General features: G+C 48.4%; 1 protein-coding gene across 1 annotated transcript in view; it reads right to left on the bottom strand.

Annotated features, from left to right (window-relative positions):
* Nucleotides 1-24,918, bottom strand: part of EFCAB6 (EF-hand calcium binding domain 6) — a 242,193-nt gene extending 217,275 nt beyond the window's left edge. The window contains exons 1-3 of the mRNA XM_065924192.1: nucleotides 24,789-24,918; nucleotides 23,322-23,528; nucleotides 4,154-4,296 (exon numbers count right to left, since the gene is read on the bottom strand). Coding sequence (XP_065780264.1) covers nucleotides 4,154-4,289 — 136 coding nt within the window. The 5' untranslated portion in view covers nucleotides 4,290-4,296; nucleotides 23,322-23,528; nucleotides 24,789-24,918. The remainder of the gene's footprint in view (nucleotides 1-4,153; nucleotides 4,297-23,321; nucleotides 23,529-24,788) is intronic.
* Between the last annotated feature and the right edge of the window lie 309 nt (nucleotides 24,919-25,227).

Raw genomic sequence — 25,227 nt, forward strand, 5'->3', positions numbered from 1 at the left:
CCAAACTTGCATAACCTGCTGGTGGGAGTACGAACTGATAGGATCTTTCTGGAGGAGAACTGACAAAATTTTCTACTTCCATTTAGGATATTGAAAGTCACAGAGACTGTCATTCTGACCCCAGCAAAGAGAACAAGGAGGATAAGCTAAGAAAAAAGAGAGAGAGAGAGACAGAAGAGTTTGAAACCCATCAAAGAACTCAGGATGCAAAGAAACTGAACTCCAGAAAGGACCAGTCACTCCTTGGAGAGAAAGCACCCAGGACTCCTTTCCTCCTCACAAAGTCTTGGGAAGAGAAGCAAATTCATTCTAGACCAGGGCATAGAGAACACCACCAATGTGAAGCATGTAGTAGCCATGTGGACCAATCCCTGGACTTGTATCATGAGAGCCTCAGGCACACAGCAAGTCTGCACCCATCCACATGGGCCTTCCCACAAGGCAGTGGTAGCACCCGAAGCTGGGAGCACGGCAGGGGGCTGTGAGCTCTGCCCCGAGACACGGGGGGTCTTCCCTAAGTGTCAGGCGCTGCTCAGCATGGCTGAGCACAGACCAGGGGCAAGCCCCTCGGAAGCCTATGGGGCCTTCCCCAAGTGCCCCTTGGCGGCCCGCTGCAGACTGGAGGCCGGGGGGCAAGGCTGAGGGGGACCCCCTGAGGCACACAGAGCTGGGGGCTGAGCTGGAGGAACCCTCCTACAATTGTGGCAGGAGGGCTGGAAGCAGAGAGTGTCCCCCAGGACACCAGGCTGGCAGCTGGACCAAAGCAGAGATGGCTGGAGTGTCCATGCTGCTCAGATCTCAGGGTCTGCTGAAGGGAAGTGTTTGAAACAAGCAGTCACCTGAATCTAACCACCACTGACACCAAGTCCAGACACAGCTCAACCAAGAAATAAACTGAGCCAGTCCACCTCATCAGAAGCCTGAGCGGAAGGGCATTCCTTTGTCTGGTGGTAACTATGATCTACTTTTGTCTCTACATTTTTGGGGGGCTTCCCTGGTGGCTCAAATGGTAAAGCATCTGTCTGCAATATGGAAGACCTGGGTTCAATCCCTGGGTCAGGAAGACCCCCTGGAGAAGGAAATGGCAACCCACTCCAGCACTTTTGCCTGGAAAATCCCATGGACGGAGGAGCCTGGTAGGCTACAGTCCATGGGGTCACAAAGAGTTGGACACGACTGAGCGACTTCACTTCCCTACTCTTTCCGGGGGCTTCCCTGATGGCTCAGTGGTAAAGAACCCGCCTGCTAATGCAGGAGACGTGGATTCAATCCCTGGGTGGGGAAGATCCCCTGAAGAAGGAAGTGGCAACCCACTCCAGTGTTCTTGCCTGGGAAATCCCATGGACAGAGGAGCCTGGCAGGTTACGGTCCATGAGGTCGCAAAGAATCGGACATGACTGAGCATGTATACACTACTTTTTTTACACAGATGTCTGCTGTTAAATCTTTTTTAAATTGCAAGACAAGTGAAATAAGAAAAGATGACCTGATGTGGAGCAAAACCAGTCATCAGAAGACCCACAGAGAGAACAGATGAGGAGATGATCGGGTATTTAAACTAAGAATGACAAATATGTTAAAGAGATTAAGGGAAAACTGACAACATGCTGAACATGTGGGGGATTTCAGCAGAGAGGCAGAAACTTTTTTTTAAAGCACATGAAAAAGCTAGAAATGAAAAATATAACATCAAAGTGGAGAGCTCATTTAATTTGCTTAACAGCAGACTGTCCACACGGCAGAAGAAAGGACTCCTGAGTATAAAGTCAGGTCAACAGAAACTATTCAAATCGAAACATAAAGCGAAAAACATCTTAAAAGGAAACAGGGTGTCTAGTATCTGCGGCTCACAGATTTACCCATGAGTTGTGTTTATTTAATACGAGTCACATAATTACATATCTACACGTGTGTGTGCATGAATGATGTACAATCACCGGACAAACACTCGATGGCGACCAACTCTGGAGAGGAAACGGGTGCTAGGGGACATTATATACATATGTAAATAGCTTTTATTTAAGTGCATTTATTTTAAATATATAACTTTTATTTAGATAAGGAAAAATAATTCAGTACCTTTTAAAAATCATCAATAAAAATAAAAGGTAAATGACAGATGAAAAAAGACACTAATGGCACATAAGGCATTCATATTTTTAACACAGAGTGCTCACATAAATAACTAAAGAGACCCACCCACAGTGGGTGAATGGGCAAAGGACATGAAGAGGCAGCTCATCAAAGGAAGACAGGAACCTGATGAACTTGACAATCAAAGATAACCTCGCCATCAGGGAAATGCAGGTTAATGTCACAACAGAATGCTGTTTTATGCATATCAAATGGACAAGAAGTCAAAGACAATATTCTGTGTTAGGATGCTCAGAAACAAGTACTTTTAATTGCTATCTGTGGGGATGTGCAGCTACAAGCTTCCTAAAGGGGATCCCCAAAGGGGCGCCTTTACGAGTGTGAACGCCCCTTAATCCGGTAATCCTGCTTCACTCCATTCTTCTTCGTGCGGTCAGAAAGCTAGTTAATGAGGATATATCCGCAGAACACTGCGGGCGTGGAGCAGATTTGTTAGTGACGGTAAACGTCTGTAGTGGAGACTGCCGGTCACCCTGACATCCATTCTCCCCTCCTGCCAGAGAACCGGCAGACACACGCCCATCAGAAATCGTCTGGGCTTCCTTCCAGCTCTCCGGCAGGTGCCTGTGGCCTCCCGCAGACGGCAGGTGAGCACAGGTGGCCAGCGTGACTTCTGACCGGATCGCCTCTCCTCAGGTCCGTCCTTTCATTGGGCTGCTCTGAGCCCTTCCGGTTCCTCGGGCTGTGTGTCCACGGTGCTCGGTACGCATGTCTGGTCCAGCCCTGATCTCTCTTGGCTGGGACTCCTCCTCTCCCCTTCAAGACCGTGGGCTCCTTCAGGGCAGACCCTCTACAGGACCTGCTCTTTATCCTCAGTCCCTAGGACAGTTCTTGTTACATATTAGGGCTCAGAAAATGTGTGTGAAGAAAGAGAGGGAGGGAGGAAGGAACAAATGAAAAGACGCATACTTTGGGGAAATTATAATGTCAAATTTTATTGCTTTAAAACTGGGTGATCCAAACAAGTTAGGATTTTAGGTCCACTCAAAAACCTGCATGCAAATGTCTATACCAACTTTATTTGTAATTGCCAAGGCATGAGAGCAACCAAGATGCCCTTGAGGAGTGAATAAATGGTTGTACATCCATAAAAGAGAATATTATTCAGAGGAAAAAAAAGAAATGAACTGTCACATCATGGAAAGACATAAAGGAGCCTTAAGTGTGTAATGCTTAGTGAAAGAAGCCAATCTGAAAACGCTACAGACTGTATGATTCCAACTAAATGACATTCTGAAAAAGGCAAAACTACGGAGACAGTAGGAAGCCCAGTGGTTGCCTGCAATTAGGGGGAGGGAGGGATGAACAGGCGGAGCACGGAGGAGTTTTCGGGCAGTGAAACTGTTCTGAGATGTGGTTAACAGTGGACATATGTCATCATACATTTGTCAAAACCCAGAGAATGTACAAAACAAAGAGTGTGAACTCTGGTAATGTATCAATAATGGTGTGTCAGTTGTAACGACTGTACCACACTACTGCAAATGCTGGTAATAAGGGAACCTGGGGTGGGAGTGAAGAAGTGAACGGAACTCTCTGCACAATAGCTCAGTTTCTCTCTAAACCTAAAATTACTCAGAGCGTCCCTGGTAGTCCAGGGGTTAAGACTTGGTCTGTGCTTTCACTGCCATGGCCCAGGTTTAATCCCTGGGAGGGGAACTAAGATCTTGTGAGCTGCATGGCACAGCATAAAAAAAAAAAAAAGCTACTCAAAAATTATAGTTTATAGAGTGAGGCAGTGTACTAGATAATATAATAGTTTAATTCCATGGATCCTGTAATGTCTGGGTTCAAATCCCAGCCAGTAACTTTTGGGCAAGCGGCTTGATAAACCTGGGTCTCAGATTCCCCATACAGAAGATAGGTATAGTAACAGAATCTATTTCACAGTTTTATTGGACTGACAACATATCATGTGAGGCCTCTGGGCAGAGTCCAGCATGTACTGAACACACACAGTGATATCTACTATCAGTATCATTTGCTTAGGGATACTCACATGAAGAAGGTCTGAACATATTTTGGAAAACACTCCTTGAATACACTCTGCATGGTGAAGAGTGAGGTCTTGAATGTGTGAATTTCCGTGTGTAAGGACACATACGCCAATCCGGTACAACCGCCATTTTGCACATTAAATCCCTGTGAAATAAACGAAAACAGGTCACATGACCCGCAGGCACACCCCACAATGTGGCAACCCCCAGTCTACTCCTTTTCCAAAAGGGCAGCCGGGGACTGTAAAAACGCAGCTGGTCAGGACCTTGCCAGTGTTTCAGAGGCCCCCTCTAACGTGAACACAAAACTGTGGCTTTCAGACTCACTTTTACAGCAGATCCAATAATCTTCAAAGATGGGAAACAAAGAGGCCTTTGGACAGGACACCTGCACCTCGACTACTAGTGACTCACTCTTGGCGGGCGGGGCTGCAGGGGTGGAACGTTCAGGTCCTCTGAGCTCACCCAACACACAGTCAGGAGCGCAGCTGGGGGAAACAGCACCAAAAACGGTATGTGAAGGCCTCTGAAAACCTTCTCCAAAAGAGTGATGACAACACTGGCAAGAACTGTCAGAATCAGCTGTTTCAGAACTCTGGAAACTAACCAAAGCTTGCAGCAACCTGGGGAGTACCCACTTGTGAGAGACGCCAGAATCTGGGAACGAACCCCCATTTTGTGGCATTTTGACCTCCCCTGTTCCCATCTCCCCTCATCCCCAAATCTGCAGTAGCCGTGAAACCAACACCCTGCCATCACAGGGAAAACCCAGCGGCCCGCCAAACCCTGGAAGGGGAAGAACAGTGTGGAAGCGCCTTCAAAGCCCCATTAGCAGAAACTCTTCATTCTATGACTTTCCTGAGGGCTCCTTGAAAGAGCCCCACAAGCAAGGCTGTCTTTATTTGAACTGATTCAGAGCTTTCCCAGGGAGGACCAGCTATTGTCAAAAGGCATTTGATTGGAAAAAAAAAAAATTCAGGGGCAATTGTTGCTTAAAATTCCAGCTGCCCGAGGCGGGTGGATAACAGATGGAACAAATAATAGACTAACCCAAATGGCTTAAATGGGAAAGCTGGGGAACAGGACGTCCGGAGGGGTCTGAGAAGCTCCCACATATTCCTGGGGATTGAGAAGGCGGTGCGCGTGTCAGGGGCTATGTGCTTGCTCAGGAAGAGCTGAGAAGGCCCTCAGCGCTGGCTGACTTGGTAGGCTCTGCACGAGCAGGAGGTGAAGGCTCCTATAAATTGCCTGCCTGAGTGTGGACAGAATGCTCAACACACACCAGAGCCTTCAACAAAAACTATCAGGCTGCTGTGTCCAGGCATTTAAATTTTTCTGTCCCAGCTGCTGACCAGTGAGGGACACTTCAGTGGCCGTACATGACAAACGATACAGGACTTGCCAAGTTAGTTTAGAAGAGCCTCTAAACAAACAAAACAGAAAGGAGGGAGAAGATGATTTAGAACTGCCACATTCTTAAAATGTCCAGTTTTCAACAAAAATTTTATGACACTTGCAACAACAAAAAAAAGTATGGCCTACACATACTTGTCTTCAGAAACCATGCAAACAAGAAAAGAGTGGAATGAAATATTTCAAGTGTCAAAAGGAAAAAAAAAAAAAAATCCACCAACACAGAATTCTGTATCCAGCAAAACATCCTTCAGATTTAAAGACAAAGACCTAACCATATAAACAAAAACTGAGGAAATGTCACCAGTAGACCTGCTTGTGAGAATTATTAAAAGAAATTCTTGAGAAAGATGAAAAACCTCATGTGCAGCAGAATTCAGACCTATGTAAGGAAAGAGCACTAAAGAAAGGATAAAGGAAGGTAAAATCAACATATGTGCAGAGTTGATAACAGAGCTCCAATATACAGGAAGTAAAACCTGGTAAACTCAAAGGAGAAACAGACACTGCAACAATAACTTTAATACTTTCAGTACAGACACAATTAGCCAGAAGATTAACAAGGAAACAGGACACCTGAACAGCACCACTGTAAACCAACAGGACCTAACAGACAACTGCAGGACAGCTCACCCCACAGCAACAGAATACACGTCCTTCCCAAGGAGACGGGGGACATTTTCCAGAATAGATGCCACATGCCAGGCCACAACACAAGCCTCGGCAAACTTAAGAGGACTGAAAACATCAAAGCGTATCCTCCAATCACATGGGAATGAAATTAGAAGTAAGGAACAAAAAATTAGGCAATTCACAAATATATGGAAATTACATAACACACTCTTAAATAACCAATAAGTCAAAGAAAAAAACCATGATAGAAATCAGCAAATACTTCTAGATAAGTGAAAATGAAGACACAATACACCAGAATAAAATGGGGAATCTGGAAACGAACCCTTAGATGTAGCATTAATTGATTTTTGACAAGAGCTGCAGATCATTCAATGTAGAAAGAATAGTCTTTTCAACAAACGGTGCTGGAACAACTGGATGTCCACAGCCAAAAGAATGAAACTGGACCCCCATTTCATACCATCTACAAAAATTAATGAAAAATCAACCAAAGACCTATATTTAAGTGCTGAAAATACAAAATTCTTAGGAGAAAACATAGGTATAAATCTTTGTGATTTGGAATTATGTGATGATATCTTAGATATGCGGAGAAGGCAAAGGCACCCCACTCCAGTACTCTTGCCTGGAAAATCCCATGGATGGAGGAGTCTGGTAGGCTGCAGTCCATGGGGTCGCTTAGAGTCAGACATGACTGAGCGACTTCACTTTCACACATTGGAGAAGGAAATGGCAACCCACTCCAGTGTTTTTGCCTGGAGAATCCCAGGGACGGGGGAGCCTGGTGGGTTGCCGTCTATGGGATCGCACAGAGTTGGACACGACTGCAGTGACTTAGCAGCAGCAGCATCTTAGATATGACATGAAAAATGCAAGCAACCAAAGAAGAAATGTTAACTGGACTTCACTAAAATTAAAAATTTTTGTGCTTCAAAGGACACTATCAAGAAATTGAAAAGACAACCCAGAGAATGGAGTCAATTATCTGTCAATCATATATCTGATAAGAATCTAGTATGTAAAATATATCAAGAATTCTTTCAACTCAATAATAAAAAGGCAAATAACCCAGTTTAACAATGGGCAAAGGATCTGAACAGACACTCCTCCCAAGAAGATACACTAGTATATGAAAAGTGCTCACTATCACGAGTCATTAGGAAAACACAAGTCAGCACCACAAGAAGGCTTCACTTAACACCCGCCGGGGGCTTCCCTGGGGGTCAGTCATTAAGAATCCGCCTGCAATGAGGGAGACCTGCGTTCGATCCCTGGGTTGGGAAGATCCCCTGGAGGAGGGCATGGCAACCCACTCCAGTATTCTTGCTTGGAGAATCCCCACGGACAGAGGAGCCTGGTGGGCTGCAGTCCATGGGGTCACAACGAGTTGGACACAACTGAGCGATTAAGAATACAGCTCACACGGGATGGTATAATGAAAGAAACAAACAGTACCACGTACTGGTGAGGAGCTGAAAACCTAACATCCACAGGAAAACTGTACAAATGTTTATAGCAGTACGCCCACAGCAGCCAAAAAGTGGGAATGATCCAAAGGTCCATCAGTGAGTAAACAGATCAATGAAAAGTGGTCTCTTCATCCAGCGGACTATACATAATCCTGGAGGAGGAAAGGGCGACCCACTCCAGTACTCTTGCCTGGAGAATCCCATGGACAGAGGAGCCTGGCGGGCTACAGACCACGGCGTTGCAAGAGTCCGACACGACTTAGTGACTAAACCACCACATACAAAATTCAGCCACAAAAGGGAATGAAACACTGATTCATGCTATAATAGAAATGAGCCTTGAAAATGTTACGCTGAGGCCAACCACATACTCTATAATCCAACTGGTACAAAACATGCAGAATGAATCAATCTACAGAAAGGGAGAGTAGATTAGGTAGCTGCCAGGGTCTAAAGGAAAGGGGATAGGGAACAGCTGGTGAGTTGGGGTTTCCCTGGAGGTGACAAAGGTTAGACAGTGGTGAGGGTCACACCATCAGGGAACACTAAAAGCCACAGAATTACATGCTTTAAAAGGATTCATTTTATGGTTTGCAAATTATATCAGAATAGGACAGAAAAAGGAGGGGAGGGAGGGGAGGAGGCGGAGGAGAACAGCAGGAGGCAAAGAGAGCAGCTGCTGCCCTGGGCACCTCTGACGTCGGGGACGTCCTGTTCATCTGGGGCACTGTGGGGAGGCGCCCACCCAGGCTCACGGCCCACAGTTAGGGCAAAACCGGCTGTGCTCCCTACACCCGCCAGCAGGAGGCACTAGCCCTCACTGGTCACCATGCTATTATATGCATTGAGGAATTTGCAACTCATCGGCTCTGCCAGTCTGTGGCTTGTTGGCATTTCAGAAATCAGGGCAAAGTTTTGATTCACTCCTTTCTGGTCACTCTCGGCATAAGAGTAAGAGACAAAAGTCTCCCTTGCCTCAAGTGAATCAAGAGGCCTAAGTTCAAGCACTACAAGGAAGTTTTATAGCCATCACCTGTCTGAGGCTCCTAACTTGGCTATCCTTTTCAGAAAAAAAGAAAAAAAAAAAGGCTTTCTCAGGCTTCGCTGGTGGCTCAGTGGTAAAGAATCCGCCTGCCAATGCAGGAGACGCGGCTTTGATCCTTGATCTGGGAGCTGGGGCTTCCCTGGTGGCTCAGTGGTAAAGAATCCGCCTGCCAAAGCAGGAGAAGCGAGTCTGATCCCTGGTCCAGGAAGATCCTACATGCCGTGGAGCAACTACGCCCCTGTGCACCACTATCGAGCCTCTGCCCTAGAGCCTGGGAGCCGCAACTCCTGAGCCCGTGGGCAGCAACTACTGAAGCCCTCTCGCCGTGGAGCCGGGGCTCAGCAACAAGAGAAGCCACTGCAATGAGAAGCCTGTGCACCTCAACCAGAGGGTAGCCCCTGCTGCCTGCAACTAGAGAAAATCTCCCATAGCGATGAAGATCCAGCACAGCCAAAAAAGCAAACAGTTTTCCCTACTGGGCCTCACACTGAATCATAAGTGCATAATTAATAATAGTCAAACCAGGTGGATGTGCACGGCACTATTTGAGCACAGAGAGTCAGAGTAGGCAGCACCCCTAAAGCACTGGATCTGAAGAACCTCAAGCTTACAGGGTTGAAGAAATGGATCGGAACTTCCTCACACACAGGAAAGCCACATCGGCCAGCGCTTGGCTTCCCTCTCTTCAGGCAGCCCTGACTGCCCCGCACGGCGTCAGTCTGCACCTGTCCTATCTGCCACCGACCGCCAGCAGGTCCTTGCAGGCCGGGACCACCCCAGGGCTAGCGCTGGGTGAGGCTGAGAGCTTCCGCCACTCTCCCACGTATCTCCTTCTTCCACCAGACTCACTGAACTGAACTGAAACCTAGAACCACAGCTCTGGCAAACTTCCAGAAGAACATGGCTCGGTACACGCTCAGTCAAAAGGTGTTTATTACGCTCCTTCTAGACCGAAGCCTGGGAGTGGGGGGGAGGGTCAATGAACAAAACTGGCAAAATCATGGCCCTCAGGGACCTTAGACTCTAGTAATGGAAGACATACAGCAAATAAAACAAGTAAATTAAACAGGTGGCGCTAGTGGTAAAGAACCTGCCTGCCAATGCCAGAGACTTAAGAAACGCAGGTTCCATCCCTGGGTCGGGAAGATCTCCTGGAGGAGGGGATCCACTCCAGTCTCCTTGCCTGGAGAATTCCATGGGCGCAGGAGCCTGGGGGGCTGTGGTCCATGGGATTGAAAAGAGTCGGGACACGACTGAAGCGACTTAGCACTAGCACTATACACATGCGTAACTGCTGTGGGGATAAAAGGAGCAGAGGGGGAAAAGAGGTGTCACTGAGCAAAGGTCTGCAGGAGACCAGACGGGAACAAAGCCAGCAGGAGGGCCAAGAGGCAGCAGGTGGCAGATGGAGGAGAAGCACCTGGGCCCCGTGAGCCTTAGGCTGTGAAGACGCTGAGCGGCAGGAGGGTTAGACACAGGATTACGCTCTGGCCTCTGTATTTAAAGGATCCCTCTGGTTGCATGTCAAGAATAGATCGACAGAGGCAGAAGAAGAAACAGGAAGACCAGTTACAAGTCTCCTGCCATCGTCCATGCAAGAGAAGCTGTGGCGGGGAGCAGGGTCCTTCTGGGGAAAGTAGTTGAGGAATGATCAGACTCCAGGCACATACTGGAAGAGCCAGTGTACTTCCTTACACACCTGATCTGGTGTGCAAGAGAAAGGCTGGATCGAGTGTATGAACTGAGATGGGAAAGACAGCAGGTAGACCGTGTCTGGAAGGGAAGATCAGGAATTCCTTCTGGATAGGTTACATCTGAGATGCTTACTAGATAGCCCGGTGGAGATACTGAAATAGGCAGCTGGATGCATGAGGTTTGATAAAGATTTGGGGATCATCAGTATACAATACATGTAAAGGCATGCTATTGGACCAGCACACCAGGAAAGGGCTGTAAGAAAGAAGAGAGCCAGGGCCAAGCATCGGGGTACACGGACTTTCAGAGCTCAGGGACGTGAGGAGGAATTGGCAAAGGAGGCTGAGGAAGAGCAACCAGCTGGGAGAAGAGAAAAACCAGGGGACCGGAGTGTCCAGGGACCCAAGTGAACAAAGTGTGTCAAGGAGGAGGGGGTGACGCTGTGTGTCAAAGTTCCAGGGATAATCATGTAAGATGAGGGCCAAGAACGGCTCCAGGACCAAGCCAGGCAGGAGCCACTGGTGGCCCGAACAGTAGCCACGCTGGTGGAACTGGGTGGTTGGCAGGAAGCTTGCCTGAGTCCAGATGAACTCAGAGGAGAATCGGTGGCAGCAGACAGAGACACCTGCTTCCAGGAACTTGGCTGTAAAGCAGCGGCAGTGGGGCGGGGTGGCACCAGAGGAGAGGCGGGCCTCCGCAGAGAACCGTCTTTATCACAGGAGAACCCACAGTGGGTCTGAATACTCGTGATCGCGACCAGCCTTGGGGGCCAAGAGGGATGACGCGGGAGAGAAGGGAGGAAACGGGTGGTTCCCATGGGTTTGCCAGTGGAGACGGGATCTCCTGGGGTGCAGGGATGGCTCGTGACAACCAGCACGGCAGAGCGTGTGGGCAGACAGAGCGCAAGGCACGTGGCAGCCCCCTCTGCCGGCTCTCTCTTCTCAGGGAAGGGAAGTCGGGTCAGCAGCAGCACATGAGGATGGGCACAGGCGTCTCAGGACTGAGGGGGAGGGAGAGCCGGCTGGACGGGAAGGCGAGCAGGAGGGCGGGAGGAGCAGCAGGCACGCCTGGCAGGGGCTGAGAGCACCCGCCCGAGGCCCATGGACAGGAGCCTGAGGGCCAGGGCAGGCGGGGGCGGCCTTTCTCCAGCCACGGTCAGCTGCAGCATGGGGCGGCCACCGAGCAGGGTGTCATCTGGGTCCGCGCTGTGGACAGCGGACTCCCCTGATGGCCCAGACGGCAAAGCGTCTGCCCACGATGCGGGAGACCCGGGTCTGATCCCTGGGGCAGGAAGATCTCCTGGAGAAGGAAATGGCAACCCGCTCCAGTACTCTTGCCTGGAGAATCCCACGGACGGAGGAGTCTGGTGGGCTACAGTCCATGGGGGTCGTGAAGAGTCGGACATGACTGAGCGACTCCCCTTTCTTTCTTTTCTTTTTGGATAGCACATGTGGAGCAGCAAGAGGAGGGCGTGTGCTCCGGAAGTGAGAACACGCCACAGAGCGCTGGGGAAGGAACACCGCGGGTGGCGGGGACGATCACGCACATGAGAGCTAAACCCGGACCGCTGTGAGCACGGAGCCTGGCTGGGTGTCCCACCTAAGCATCCTTGGTGGAAGCACAGGCTGGAGAAGAGACTCGGAAGCTCCAGCTTATAAAGAATTTTAAGGGGGAAAAAAATTATTCTAATCCTATTAGCATTTAATAGGGATTCCTTTGAGCCGGGAAATACGCTTAAGATTTATGAAAAAAAAAAAAAAAACCCTCATCATTTAACCCTTCCCAGCCCAACCACCTACGGCTCTTTCCATTTCATAGGTGAGGACACAGGAGCACAGAGCGGGAGGCGATTGACCCAGGCACACAATGCAAAGCCCGGAGCTGGCGCCTGAGACGGGCCCCTCCCAGGTATCAAGTCAACAGCCAAGGGTTTCCTGCTGCTTTTTTGCAAAATAAACAACAAGCCCCTTGAAGGCAGTGGGGCGCCTCCGCTCGCCCCCCACCGCCACCTGCACGGTTAAGGTACTGGGCTCCTGCCTGCCCTGCGCTCCGAGCACAGGGGCGGGGGGGGGGATCAGCCGTGACTGCACTCCTCGTTGTGGTTATCACTGATGCAAACAGCCACTTTCTTTATTTTGTCCATAAATTCCCTTCCTAATAACAATAAGGCATGCCAGGGCTCTGGCCTCATGCCTTATTACACCACCTGAGGAGTGAGATAATCACCCAGAAATGGACTGCCTGTTGTGCATTTTATTACTTGAATGCAAAGTGATCCAATTCAAGAAACACTTAGTTGAAAACAGAATGAGAAACAAAAAAAACAGTAATCATATGAAAAGTAATGCCTCCTAACGCTGCTGAGTGCACTGCAGGGAATGAGCCTCTTCCAGCGGGAGAATGGTCTGGATGACCTGTTGGGTCTTCTCCAACCCTCATTTCTGCCAACTGCAGGACTGTGAAAGCTAGTGAGACTTCAGTTGCGGCATGAATATTCCAGAGGGCCAAATCTGGACCACTCTGAACACGGAGCCTCCTGTCTGGGTGTCCCACCTAAACATCCTTGGTGGAAGCACTTGCCAACCAACTCTGCTCTCGACCATTCATTCTCCAGCCAGTGCTGCAGGTGCGAGGGGAGGACCAGAGAGAAGAATATGACCCACCCGGCCCCCCCAGGAGCTCTAGACCTAACTCAGGATTTGAAGGAAATGGCACGTGTTGTCAAAGAGCAGGAATGAGGTACTGCCTTAGCACGCTCAATTACCCTGACGGCGCACCTGCAGACGCAGTGATGCCTGTCTCCCTGACCTGCACCTCCCCGGCTCAGGGGCTGGCTTCAAGACTTTGTCCAAGAGATGTCCTCAGGGTCCGTCTCAACAGGGCTGGAGCTATTTTTCCATTTCTAGATTCCTCAAGCAGACAGAACATGGTTTTCCGCTGTTACTAATACTATTATTTTCTCTGTGCATTTCTTTTCCATCAAAAAAAAAATTAGTTTTAAAAGGCTATTGAAGCAGACATAAAGCTTTCAAACAGTGGTTCTTCAAATGTGGTCTGTGAACAGCCATATCGACGTCACCTGGGGCCTTTTCAGAAACGCAAATTCCCAGGCTCCACCCAGACCGACCAACCTGAAACTCTGGGGTCGGGGGGGGGGGGGGGGCAGCCATCTGTGTTTTGATAACAGGCTGGGACCACTGCTTCACAAGAATCTGAAGCTTATTTACAAGGATGAGTCTATAGTTTTTAAGGAGGCTCATGAGTCAAGTTCCTGGCTTGACATCAAAATGGAGTTAAAAGACCAGCACATGCTGTACTTAGGGGATTCAGCCACCATCAACTCGCAAGAGCCCATTTTCTGGCCACTGGTTAATCATCAACCTTGTGAGTTAGATTCCGCTATCCACATTTTTAGCTTCCCCGGTGGCTCAGATGATACAGCATCTGCCTGCAATGCAGGAGACCCAGATTCGATCCCTGGGTCGGGAAGATCCTCTGGAGAAGGGAATGGCAACCCATTCCAGTATTCTTGCCTGGAGAATCCCATGGACGGAGGAGCCTGGCGGGCTACAGTCCACGGGGTCACAAAGAGTTGGACACGACTGAGCAACAAATGTTTCATTTCATTTTTAATCCATATTTTTAGAGAAAGAGAAATGAAACACTAGCAGGAAAAGCCAGATTTACTCATGAGGCCAAGACCCAGAGTCACCGAGCTTTTTGCCCAGCTGTGCCAGGGGTGTGGACTGGCCCAGGTGCCCGTGAGTGGTCTGCAGGCACGCTCACACAAGCACGGGAATAAGAACCATGAAGTCTGCACATATCAATAGGGCAATAAGAAAACCTATCGCCAAGAAAGGATACCTTGCATCTGCAAAACAGTCTTAACAATTCTGCAACCTACTCAAAAGAACATGCAGAAAAGTAAAAGTGAGCCATCTACATAATGGAGAAGGCAATGGCAACCCATTCCTGTACTCTTGCCCGGAAAATCCCATGGAGAGAAGCCTGGTGGGCTACAGTCTATGGGATCGCAAAGGAATCTGACACAACTTAGCGAATAAATAGCAACAACATCTACAGAAACAACTAGACAAACCTTGAGATTCCTGGGTTCACGGCACCAACGTGTGAAGCCCAGTCTGCTTCCCTCATCTGGGTCCTATACTCCCTTAAGATCTTAGAATTGGCTGGCAACCCCTCACTGCTCTAAACATAGGAATTATAAGAATGCAAGTTGATTTACAAATATATTTCAAATGATAGGGTATCATAAAAAACAATTTAGCCAGTCATCTGAATTCAATTTAGTGGAAAATTCCCTGGTTATAAACTGACCTCCTCCCCAGCCAGCAGCCTGGACAGTCTGAGCATCTCAGCCTTCCTCCATCCAGGGTCCCCACCCCTGCTAGACCAGGGTCTCCTCAGACCCCCACGTGGGCTTTCACCTTCCTCCCAAACCTCATTTTCACAAATACGCTCTCTTGCAGCGTAAATTTCACGCCCACCCATATACACCACGAGACCCACCATTACCATCTTAGAAATTAACTCAAAACACAAGGGACTCCCCTGGTGGTCCAGTGCTTGAGAATCCGCCTTGCAATGTAGGGGACATGGGTTCGATCCCTGGTCAGGGAACTAAGATCCCACACTGCCTCGGGGCAACTAAGCCTCAGCCGCCACGCAAGACCCCTCTCCCCACTGCGTGACATCATGGTCCCGTGGGCCGCAACTGAGACCCAACACAGCCAAATAAATCACAAATAAATATTTCAAAACTACATATAATACAAGGCTTGCAAAGTCTGAGCAGGTGATTATTTACCACTATTATAAATAATATAGAACACGTGGGAATGGAAAAACATGTTTAGGACAAGGTTAAGAGGAAAAGGTACACTATATAAACACGGTATAAAAATGTTATTTCCAAGGGTGGACAGGGTCTATTTTGTAGACAAAAATAGCTATGTTGGGATGATGCCAACATCAGTCTTTAAACGTTCTCTAATAAACATGCATCGAACTAACAGATGTGAGTTTGAGCAAACCCCGGGAGACAGTGAAGGACAGGGAAGCCACAGACAGGCGTGCCACAGTCCGTGGGGTCGCAGGGTCGGACACGGCTTAGTGAAGGGAACCGCAACAAACGCACGTCAGATACACGACGTAAGCTGCCTGCCGGGGCCACCGGGCGGCGCACGGCCCGGCGCCTGCCTCTGTCACCGCCCCCGCCTGCCTCCCGTGGCCCCACGGGGCCCTCTGCCCAGGTCTACCCCTCACCCCGCCAACTCCTCTCTCCTCCAGGTCCCAGCGTGCCCACCCCCTCCTTGGAGACGACCCCTGCTCGCCTCGTCCACATTCTCCTGGTAGAGTCACTCATCACAGCCTGTCCTTCCCTGGAGCTGCACGCATCTCAGTAGGTAATTATGCTTTCATTTGGGAAATTATACACTTCATTATAGACTGCATGAAATAAAACAGTGGTTTGATGCTACGGTACCCGCTGCCCCAGTGTACCCAGCACACCTCTGCAGCTCCAAAAGTGTTTGTCAATGAGGGAGGATTTTCACAGCCTGGTCATCCAAACAGCATGCTCCTCCCAAAATGCGCGCACACACACACACACACACACTCTCTCACGCCACGCCACTACTGGATTTTGCTCCAGATCCTCACTCTCTCCCATCAGCCGAGGTCCAAGTCTTGGCACCACCTGTGATTTCTCACTCTCATGCCCTGTGCTGAGAACCAGTGACCTGGGAGAAAGGTTTTCTTAATTCACACTCATGACCCTTACGATCATTTGATGTCTATGTTCCCTGTTAAGAACCCATCAATGCCATGAGAGCAGGAACCACATATGCTGACAGCAGTCCAAAAATAATGCTCTCGGAGTTTAACTGAGTTGAGTGTTGTGGGTTCGGGATCATTTATATCATCATGAATGCCTTGCTGGCCGAGAACACAAAGCCTTAAAGAAAAAGAAAAAGCTTCTCACAATTTTGTTTGTAATATGCTTTCTCTACCATGGACACAAACACCTAATCTCAGAAAGTGCCTCAGAAAGTCACTCTTACCTAACGAACATTTCCAGACTCACCACCACACCTAATGTGATGACAGATACAGCCACAGACGACAGAAAACAAGTTGTGTCGGAGGAACTGACAAACGGCTGTTCCCGGCTCAAACACGGTCTCCCTGGAAGGCTTTTAAAATGTAACTGCTGGAACCGCTGGGTCCTCCCCGCTCCTGTGAGCGGACCAGGAGTATTGCTCGCGCCCTGTTTTTATCGCAGCCAGCCCAGCAAGTCCTCGGACGCTGGCAAAGGGGACATGCGATGGATTCCCGGCTTGAGCTCTGTGCTGGGAAGTCGGGCAGCTGCTGCCACCTACAGTAGACACATGGACCTGCGCCGTCCAGAGCGCTCTGCCGGCCGCGGGAAGGCATTTGCCGAGCTCATGGCTGTCTAACGGCTGGGGTCACATGGACCGCCCAACAAAGGACCCCTGACTTTAAAATGTATGGGCCGATGCTTGCTGTTATGATATGTAAGTTTCCCAGACAATTCTGGCCCAAGAACCAGCATTTTGCACACGCCTGCCGGGCGAACAACAAACCAGATGGAAGTGATCATGGTATCACCACCAACTTTCTGAGCCCAGCACCGTCCAGGGGACCCACCACGCTCCTCCGACCCGTCAGCAGACAGACCTTCAGGCAAGAGCAGCGGCTCGCTGGCTTTGAGACTCCGTGCAGTACTGGGGACGGTGGAGGTGTCTGTTTTGGTGCTATTTTGTTTCATTTCCTTCAAGAAAAACTATTTCTGAATTGGTGAATTCTGGAAATTAAGAAAGCGGCGGGGTTAGGCAGCTTTTCTTGTTTAGCTCACCAAACCACAGGGACAGAGCCTTCAGGTCTGCAGAGCAATCCAGCGGTTTTGCAGGTTACTGGAGAACTGCCCACCGCTGCAGGCAACTCCTGTACATGACTTTCAGGCTAAATTTTGGGTTTCTCACGTAGAGATATTTTATGCCAGCACCATGAGCACCACTTCTCTTCCCATAACTTGAACTCACACACACACTACATACACACCACAAACACGTACTCAAACACCACACACACAACACAAGCACACATACACCAAAACCATATACACACTCACACACACAGACTACCACCACAGTTTAAAACGCTGATCTTTTGTTACCTCCTTGCTTTAAGAACTCCAATTGCTTGCTACTGCCCTTAGAAAACTGACCACGGTCCGTAATGACAGCTGAGGCCTGCTTCTTTCTCCACGACTGGGATCTGGCCCTCTTCCTAAGCGGCGGTAGGGACTGTCCGTGGTACCTGGAGAACATCTGTGACATCGGCCCCCCCGCCCTCTCCATCCCTCCCTTCACTACTCAAGCTCATCCTCATTCATGTGGATTCCGGAAACAGCCCCTTAGATCGCATCCAGGTCTCCAAGTCCCTTCTAATCCATCCTCCTCTGTGGCCAGGATCTCTCTTGCTAAAGCACACAGTTACGTTGGTCCCTGACTTAAAAAACGTGCAAGGTAAAACTACACATGTGCTAAAATTTCACAGAACTATGCACCAAGAGAAAAAAGACTGAGTCCTGTCAAGATGGGTGAAATCTGAAAAGTCTCTATTGGTTACTAGGACTGCAGCAGGGACAGCACCCTGGTTTTGCTAAGTGTATTGTGGTTACTCTGTAAGATGGTACCATGGGGGAAGCTGGGGCACATGGGAAATCTCTGTACTATTTCTGCAACTCTTCTGTGAATCTACATTTTTTAGATTAAAAAAAAACCCACAACATGCATTTGTATGACTACTCCAGGTATAAAAAACTGAAGTCAGACTCCTAATTGTGGGGTATAAGGTTATTCGCATCATTAATAACCTGGCCGCAGGAAACTTGCAGACACCGCAGCTTCACGCCCGCTGCATTTTACACAAAATCCAAATGAATATACCATGAAGTTCCTCACCTCTGTGTACTGGGTCACACTCCTGCTAGAATTTCCTTTTCTACCACACTTCATCTTTCTAGACTGAGGGTGGAGCCCCCACTTTCAGGAGGCCTTCCCATCCTCCTTAAAACTATTCATGCCTTACATAATCCAGAAAAGAAGAAAACTCTTAATTCAAAAAGATACATGTACCCCAATGATCATAGCAGCACAACCTAAGTGTCCATTCACAGATGAATGGATAAAGACGTTGTGAGATATGTATATTTTATACATACATATAATAAATATATAATATCCTATTTTACTCAGCCATAAAAAGGAATGAAATAATGCCATTTGCAGCAACATGGATGGACCTAGAGACTGTCATACTAAGTGAAGAAAGAGAAAAATAAGCATCATATGATACCTTTTATATATGTAACCTTTAAAACAAATTATAGAAATGAACTTACTCACCAAACAGAAACAGACTCACAGACACAGAAAATAAACTTATGGTTGGTAGATGGGAAAGGGGGAGGGGTAAATTAGGATTTGGGGATTAACAGATATACTCTACTATATTAAAAATAGGTAAACAACAAGGACCTACTGAATAGCAGAAGGAATGAACTATATCCAACATCTTGTGTGACCTACAAGTGAGGGGCTTCCCTGGTGGTCTAGTGTATAAGACTCTGTGCTCCCAAAGCAAGGTAGGGGAACTGGGTCCCACACGTGACAACCAAGAGTTCACATGCCACAACTAAAGATCCCGCATGCCGCAACTACGACTCGGTACAGCCAAATAAATTAAAAAAAAAAAACCTACAGTGGAAAAGAACCTGAAGAAAGACAGGTAGGTGTATAATTGAATCACTTTGTTGTACACCTGAAACTAACACAACGTTGGTTTCTGTCTGTCTGTCTGTTTTTAATTTTATTTTTGGCCATAATGAACAGCATACAGAATCTTAGTTCCCCAACCAGGAATCAAACCCATGTCTCCTGTGGTGGAAGCACAGAGTCTTAACCACTCAGCTACCAGGGAAGTACCAATTCAACATTGTTAATCAACGGTGTGTGTGTGTGTGTGCTCCCAGTCGCTTAGTCATGTCCGACTCTTTGCAACCCCTGGACTGTAGCCTGCCAGGCTCCGCTGTCCATGACATTTTCCAGGCAAGAATACTGGAGTGGGGTGCCATTTCCTCTGGCCCTACATCTACCTTCACTTTGGTTCTCTGCTTCCAGGCTTTTCTCTTGGCTGTTTGTCTGTGGCCCCTGCTCGTCAGGGAGCCCCTCCCATGGAGGGAGTCACCCGCACTCAACATCTTCACTCAGCACCTACCACAGGCCTGGTACGCAGGAAGCACCCTCTTCACCCCTGTTCCTGACGGACCACGGCTGGTAACAACTAACACTGCTAGTTACCCTTGGCTACTTTTACCCTCGACCTTGAAAGCTAAACAGTGTTCTTAGCATGAGCAAGGCACTGTGATGAGTTCTTTAGGTCACCCCCGGCCTGACATCATCCTCAGTTTAAGTTTTCTAAATAAAGATAATTCTACGACATTCATGAATATGAGTCTATCAAAACATACAGTAAGGTCAAAATTAGCGAGGAAAATAAAACCAGTTCCCCCCAAACAAGCGCCGAGTCACAGACCATCAAATACACTTATTAACCACTGGCAGAACCACGACTAGAAGGCTATCCTACTGATGTATTTGTTTATTTGTCAGATAAGCACGGATGTCCAGTTTTTAACAGATGCTATTTATATCAGAATCATAACAAAAGTGCCATCCATCTGCCTTGGCATCCGGAGAAAACATAATTCAACACGAGAGTAAGAAATGGGCACAGCCCAACAGAAATGGCATCAGAAGCAAAAACTGTTGGAACTGGAATCATGGGGGGAAATTATCACTTGACAAAACTGGGAAAAAGTTGCAAGCAGCACCAAGGATTTTGGCAGCTAAATCCAAATACTTGAGAAAAATCTTCTCCCTGTCTATTCTGATATCAAATGATGATCTTTCGTATTCGGGGCATATTCAGTTTAAAACTCCCTTTTGGACCTTCTACACACTCACTCCCGTATTTACTGAGCATCTACACGTTTGGACAGTGGGAAAAATTAAGGGTTTAGAGTCGAGAAGACGTGCAGTCAAAATCAGTTCCATTATCTGCCATGCAAACTTGCAAGCTAATTAACCTCCTCCTCACCCAGTTTTCTCATTTGCAAAATGGAGATAATATCTCTCTTTAAAGCAAGTATTCTTACCAGGTGGCTCAGTGGTAAAGAATCCACCTGCTAATCAAGACACAGGTTCGATCCCTGGGTCAGGAAGATCCCCTGGAGAAGGAAATGGCAACCCACCCCAGGATTCTTGCCTGGAGATTCGCCATGGACAGAGGAGCCTGGCGGGCTACAGTCCATGGCCTGCGGTCGCAAAGAGTCGGACACGGCTGAGTGACACCATGCACGCACATTCTTAACCTGGGATCTAGGGACAAGGTTCACGAGTGTGCACTTCTGGACTTTCAAACTCTCTGAGATTAAATTCAAAAGGGTGTGAGAGATGATTTTTCTAGAGGGAGGATACATGGCTCCCACCAGGTCCTCAAGGGGCAAGTGACCCGCGACGGTTCAGTGAAACCCTCTACAGGCTGACGCTAGGACTTCCCTGGTGGTCCAGTGGTTAAGACTTTGCCCTCCAATGCCGGGCGTGTGGGTTCGATCCCTGGTTGGAGAACGAAGATCCCACATGCCACGGGGCATGGCCAAAAACAACCAACCAAACAAAAAAGGCTGTCACGGGACCCAGATGGCATATCCAAAGAGACTGACGTGCAGTAGGCTGTGCTCACTCCTTGACGGCTGTCACAGACTTTAGGTCCTGGGAAGGCAGAGAAGGAAAAATCAGAGCCCAGGTGGAAGGCAGGGAGACGGTTATGGTGCAAGATGCTGGGTATGGTCTTGGGTTTTACAGGAAGGACAACAAAGGGTGGCACACAAAGGCAGTCCAGGAACGGTCCAGCAGGAGAAAAGGGCAGGGTGGAGGCCCCCGGCGAAGGAGCGTGGTGACCTGACCGTCTCTGCAGTGTGCTCACTGCCTAGGCCGGGGCCTGGCACGTGGCAGGGGCTCAGCAGGTAACTGTTAAGAAAACAAATGACTGGAACCAACCCCGGGAACCAGATAACACCATTTGCCGAAAACAAAATTCAGAAGGTGTCCCCGAAAATTTCTATTTTGCTAGCTATTGTTTAATCTTATTTTGTTATGTATTTTGTAAATTTTGACTCTGATGTGTGCCTTGTACTACTCAAAAATTCTATACAAATGCAACAGTCTACACTTTCTTCCCTTAATAGCTAGGACACTGAGCCTACACCCTGGGCTCTCTGTGTTAAACTGGATCATCTGGGGCTTGCTGATGAGCCCCAGGAGAAATTTCCTTTAGATGGAGGCATTAGAAACACTTTCTTTTTTTGGGAGAAATTAAAATGCCTTATTTGCCTGGACAAAATGAATTCAACTTCTTTCTTTTTTTGGTTGTTTTGTTTTTAATTTTCTTTTTCCTGAGTTCAAGAAGTTCATAGCTAATAAAACAAAAGAGAGGCAGACTCACAAATATAGACAACAAACCAGCGGTTACCAGTGGGGAGAGGGAAGTGGGGGACGGGCAAGATGGAGGTGACGAGGAAAACAGGGTTGTTATGGGATTATGTGAAATCCTGTGTGTGAAAATTTTGAAAATTATAAGCCACTATAAAATTTAAAGAATCTTTCATTCAATTAAAAACAAACAAAAAAAGAAGCTCACGGCCACATTTGCAGCCCGACTATATTAACCATTATGAATTATCTGAGTATTCTCTTCTTGAAGTTACTTTCCTCTTTACCATATTGTACTCCTCCGTCCATGGGATTCTCCAGGCAAGAATACTGGAGTGGGCTGCCATTTCCTTCTCCATGTATTGTTACAAGTCCCCTCAAAGCCCAGTGGGATGTGCAGAGCACACACATCTCTGAGAGCGAGAGGGGACTGTCTGAGAAAGCAGGCCCTGTTACCAGGCAGTCCTGGAGCAGAGGTCACATGCCACCACCTAGCTTCTCTGCATCCTCGCTACCTCATCTGCAAAATGGGAATAATAACTGTACTGTTTCATAGGCAAGACGCACTCAATTTTAAAAAGGTAATGAGAGGTTCCCAACTGTGCCTGCAACACAGTGAGTGCTCAATATTAGCCAGGAGGAGCAATGGTAACAGAAATAGTCAAACTGCAGAAAAACAGGTGAAAAGATAATGGTGGCGTCTGAAACAAATTAAACACAATAGCAGTAAAAGATTGAAACCAAGAGAAAAGAGTAAAAAACGAAGCTCTTTCATACTGGAAGTGTATCATGTTCATATGTTATCTCCATTCACAGTTTTCCCAAACATTCCTTCCCTTTACATCTCCTCTTTACAGCACTGTGGAAAGTGAATCACCATTTAACTAGTACAAGGATCCAATCTGTATAACTGCACAAACCTAGATCCGGGGTGGAACTCGCTCAGTCGTGTCCGACTCTTTGCGACCCCATGGACTATACAGTCCATGGAATTCTCCAGGCCAGAATACTGGAGTGGATAGCCTTTCTCTTTTCCAGGAGATCTTCCCAACCCAGGGATTACACCCATGTCTCCTGCATCGCAGGTGGATTCTTTACCAGCTGAGCTAGAGGGGAAGCCAGATCTGGGGTAATTTTAGGTAGACACACCTCACAAAAAGGTCAGCTCTCTTGTGATATTTAAAGGAAGAAAGTGACTTTAGCTTCTTGCCTCATCACACTTTCTCATCTATATTAAACAGCTTATTTTCCAACCCTGACAGGGGAAGGAATCATCCAAGAAAAACTTCAGTGACTCTCCTCATCTACTAACCTTAAACATTCACTCGATCCCAGTCAAGAGGCTTTAAGAAAGCAACTGTCTTGTTAACAGCCAGTGGGCTCCCAGTGGATTCCTGCTCCAGGCGGGCCCCAGACTCCTGAGCATCCTGCTACAGCTGGTTCTGTCTTCATGTGCCAGTCAGCTGGAGGGGTCACAGCAAGGGCGATGCAGAGATCTCTGCACGAGAGAGGTGGACAGCTGCAAAAGGGTAGGGACACGGAAGACAAAGTGGACAGCAGATTTAATGTCTCAGGTAAGCAATTCTTGACAAATATCTACAAGCACAAGCACCTGCCATGAGCCAGGCCCTAAACTCATGGTGTTGTTCCCATGAGCACAGGTGACTCAAATAAGTCCTTGCCCTCCTAAAGCTTGCAGTAAGACTGAGTAGGAGACAAACATGATCACAGATAATCAAAGGGCCCTTGCCTGATTCACTTTCAGTTCCCCAGACTTAGCCAAGTAAATACATCTGTTGAAGACAATGGATAAAAGAGAAGGAAGAGCAGTATGTGAAAGTAAAAAAAAAAAAATTTTTTTTTTACAGCATTTCTGTAGGTCCACTCATTTGGCGGCACACACAATTTAAGAAACATTATATTATTCCTCTTGAAAAGGAAATAAGAGTCTTCTTAACAGGGGCAAGGCATCCTGAAAGGCAAAGATTTTCAGGACAGAAGGAAAAGGAAGTATGGGGTAATTCAGCCAATGGTCTTAAATAACCGCTGAGCATTTCAGAGAGTGCTTCCAAACAGAGTTCTGAGGGAGGCAGGAATCATTCCTGCGGTTCGAGGAAGAGGAATGTTCCAGAAAGCCTGAAGATTCTGACATGAGACAAGAGTGCTCAGTTTGAATTCTGGCTCTGCAACATCTAGTGGTGTGATTCTCGGGGACAGCCCCCTTCACTCTGCGGGGTTCAAGCCACCATCTACAAGGTGGAACTTAAAATATTTGAAAGGCTGCTGTGGGAACAAATGGAAGAAGAAAACATGAGACATTTTGTAAGTCGGAGTGATGTGACCCTCAGAGAGACTGGGAGGCAGATTCACCACCTTCTACGTTGTTTATAGTCGGTCTTTATAGAAATATAAAAGGGATGGGTCTATTCACTGCAGGAGAACATTCACTCTGGGAGACAGTGAAGGACAGGACGACTGGCCAGCCTCAGTCCATGGGGTCGCAGAGTGAGATGTGACTGAGCGACTGAAAACCAGCAACGAATTCACTGCAGGAGCCCCCAGACCCGACAACGGCTCCTGGCACAGGCAGGCGCGCCACATACACAGGTGCGTGAAACGAGTAAACGGGTCACTACCGCCCCTTGGTCACAGACAAGGAGGGGATGCGACGTGTCCCGGCGCTGTGGCACCCCAGAGCTATCCTCCCGGGCCCTCCTCGGCGCCCCCCACACTCCCCGCTCCGGGCTCGTGCGCTCTTGCCGAGGCCGCTCCGCCTTACCCCGGCCCCTTTCTCAATCCTCCGACTCATGGAGGCCAACTCGGCGCGCGGACCCCAGGGCACCCTGGCCACAGAGACTCAGCCCACGCGGTGTCTCTAGGACGCTGTTGCCCGAGCGACGACGGCGCTCGCTGACTGGAGAACACGTTTCCCCACCCGGCAAGAAACGGAGCTCCGATTGGTCACGACGACTAGGAAGTTGGCGCGGGGGGCGTGACCATGCCTGCCCGGTGGCTCCGCCCCCCGCCCCGCGGGAGGAGCTTCCGCCGGAGGTCGTGTACTCCCGGCGTGGGTACCCCAGCCAGAGTCAGGGTGGCTGGCGTCGTGGGAGCGCGTATCTGTTAACCTGGCCGTCGCGCGAGCTGTCGGACGGGTCGCAGAGTACCGCTTCGAGCCGCGTGGCGGGGGGAAGCTAGTCTCATCCTGCGAAGCAGACTCC

The sequence above is a fragment of the Muntiacus reevesi genome, chromosome 1 (genome assembly GCF_963930625.1).
Source record: "Muntiacus reevesi chromosome 1, mMunRee1.1, whole genome shotgun sequence".
NCBI classification, from domain to species: domain Eukaryota; kingdom Metazoa; phylum Chordata; class Mammalia; order Artiodactyla; family Cervidae; genus Muntiacus; species Muntiacus reevesi.